The 2942-nt window shown below is 49.3% G+C and overlaps 1 protein-coding gene across 1 annotated transcript in view; it reads right to left on the bottom strand.

Annotated features, from left to right (window-relative positions):
• Positions 1 to 886: 886 nt before the first annotated feature.
• PHACADRAFT_83218 (uncharacterized protein) overlaps positions 887 to 2942 on the bottom strand; it is a gene marked incomplete at both ends in the record, with an annotated part of 6486 nt that continues 4430 nt past the window's right edge. Inside the window, 2 exons of the mRNA XM_007391152.1 lie at positions 887 to 1126; positions 1183 to 1293. Of these exons, the coding sequence (XP_007391214.1) occupies positions 887 to 1126; positions 1183 to 1293 (351 nt within the window). The remainder of the gene's footprint in view (positions 1127 to 1182; positions 1294 to 2942) is intronic.

The raw sequence follows: 2942 nt of genomic DNA, 5'->3' as shown, positions 1-2942 counted from the left end.
ACAATTTCACATACAAGGATATTTTACCTTTCGGCAGATAGGAAATGGGCCTGAAATGGGCCTGAAATGGACATGGCAGCTATAGTTTCAGCAACCATAAAAGGTAATTTGTTACATACATTTTATGAGCCCCTTAATTATACCTGCTCGAGACATTTTAAGAGTATTTCAGGACTATCATCAGTTTTTTGGTCTGTTAAATTTCCGAATCTCTGAAAGCGCTTGTTCCTGATGTCCTGAAATGTATTACAAAGCCATCAGTAATGATGGCTTTCCCGGCAATTTCTGGGACACTCATATGACCAGTACAGCCTGCCTAACTGGGATGTTTCAGGTTTATTTCAAAGCGCGTGACAGACAGCCTTTTCCGACAAGAGAAATTGCCTCAAAAGTGACAGAAAAGTGAGCATTTCAGCACTCGGGAAAGTTGCTGGAAAGTCTCCCAAAATGTTACATTTTGGATGCCTTGTCTGGGACATTTCGGGCCCCCTGAAATCTGGGGATGCCCGTAGTGATAGGACCACTGGGTTCTGGACAATGCATAGGGTGCTTAGTGTTCGGCATTCCTTCCGCTGTCTCACTTTTCGCTCAAGTACACCTGGGAGCACGCGGGATGCATTCTAGGCGTTGATAAGTATAAGACTACCGGATTTTTGGAAGGGATAACAAAACTCACAATTTCCTTATGATTTTTCATTTTTATGCATTATGAGATATAAGTTCTATTGTAGCATTCATTGTGGCCTCCAGCGAATGCTATCACCCACGTGATCTTGAGAAGCGTCTCATTACAGCAACAAGCTGACGATAATCGAGCATGAATTCCTGGAGGGCCGCATGCGTACTAGTACATCGTTACTACAAGTGTTCAGATCGCATGGTTGAATCAAACAAGATTGTCCTCCTCTGCGACTCGGAAGGCTCCATCCCTTACCAACATTTCTATGGCCTGGTTCATGTCGTCATCTACGCCATGATTCCAGACGTTATTCCAGAGCGCGCGCATCTTTTCTCCGTCCAGGCCATCGTGCACTGGAGCCTCATACATGTCACAGGCGCACTTGCTATCGTCCCAGATCTTCTGCGCCCGAGGCTGGCGAACGGCAGCATAGACGCGAAGGACGTTCTAACAATACGCGACTTTCAGTTACGAGCACTGTAGCTAGCACGATAGGGTCTGACCTCGACGTTCTCAATGTTGGTCTTCGGGTTTCCAAGGAGCTTGCCCAAGAGATACGCATCTTTGAAACCTTGACCTGCCCCTGCATCAAGGTGAGGTAGCATTGCATGTGCCTGTTATCATAGCGATGAGTCTTGCCAGTTGCATTAAGCATCATCCGTGTAACCTACCGCGTCACCAAGAACGGCCACTCTGCCTCTAGCCCAATCATTTACAGACAAGTGCGGATACACGACGTTGTTGTTCCACTTCCGGATAGGCGTTGTCGCGCAAGAAAGGAGCTTCAAAACCTCGGGAGACCACCCTTTGTAAGCCTCTAGAAGCTCTTCAATGTTGACCTCCTGAGAGATCTCGGTCGACGCTGGTGTAAACTCCGCATCGTGCGGGGTGGACGACTCGGCAGAGGCAACAATATTGATCTGAATCATGAGTTCAGAAGTAATGCGACATCGGTGAGGATGAGCTACTACTCACTAAACTACCGCCTCGAATCGTGTACACGATGATATGTTTCTTCTCAGCGACAAAGCAAAATGGCCGTTCGCTGAAATCCATTGTCACACCTGCTGCCGCAGCCTTTGACGCCTGGGCCACGGTGCGATAGGCGACTATGTTGCTAAACTTCAAGTACGGATCCACGTCCGTGTCATACGAGTCCGTCAGGAACCGGTGCACGATGCTCTTAATACCATCCGCGCCAAGAACCACGTCTGCCTCAGCGGTGGTACCGTCATTGAAATGCATGATGACAGGCCCTTTGGAAGTGGCAGGGGAAGTGACGCGGACACATTGCTTATGGAAATGGGTACGCTCCTTAGGAATGCGTTGGACAAGGGCGGCGAGAAAGGCAACACGGTGCACCCCAGGATCGACCGGGTCGGTCAGCTGGTACCGCAAGCACAATCAAAATTTCAAATATGCGCAGGACTGCATGAGATAAGGCGTACGTCGAGGAGCACTTTGCTCTCGTCGAATCCTGAGATAAATTTGATCCACTCGCTTGTACGCTTGAAGTCGCGGGGTTCGTTTGAGACGCTGTTGGAGGCTTCCTCAGTTTGAGCTCGGATGTCTTTGAGGATGTCGAGCGCTTCTAGCACGCGGAGGGAGTTTGGACCTTTCCCGCAGGCGTCGGTACTGGGTTCAAGACAGCAGCAGTATGTGTTACTGTTGAAGCGCCTAGTGGCTCTGGCTCGGCGTTCCGCCCGGCATGGACTTAAGGTGGACATCTTAGATTAGGCGCTGCTAATACGTAGATAGTGATTGGACAATCATATGTAGTGTTCCCACGCACGGATCTCTTTATGGCAGGCTTCCCCATTCTAGCGGACTTTCAATTTTGCTTCCTTTTAGTATATAAAGACTCCTCTCGCGTCCCCACTCTGCGTGCTCTTTCCCTTCGCACTCAGAGTAAGTCCCTTCGTCGCCCTTGCGCAATATGCCACATGCTTACCACCGCCTGTATAGCTAACCACCGTGTGTATTAGGTAGTTACCTATATAGTGTGCTCTTTATTGTCGTGATACGACTACTGGGCTGCGCGAGCGCAAACTGGCGAGTGGCACGCGGGCACGATCTAATACACACGGTGTTAGTCTGAGTGCGAAGGGAAAGAGCACGCAGAGTGGGGATGCGAGAGGAGTCCTTATATACTAAAAGGAAGCAAAATTGAAAGTCCGCTAGAATGGGGAAGCCTGCCATAAAGAGGTCCGTGCGTGGGAGCACTACATATGATTGTCCAATCACTATCTACGTATTAGTAGCG

This window comes from Phanerochaete carnosa, assembly GCF_000300595.1.
Source record: "Phanerochaete carnosa HHB-10118-sp unplaced genomic scaffold PHACAscaffold_1, whole genome shotgun sequence".
NCBI lineage: Eukaryota > Fungi > Basidiomycota > Agaricomycetes > Polyporales > Phanerochaetaceae > Phanerochaete > Phanerochaete carnosa.
This window is presented reverse-complemented; position numbering and strand designations above follow the sequence as displayed.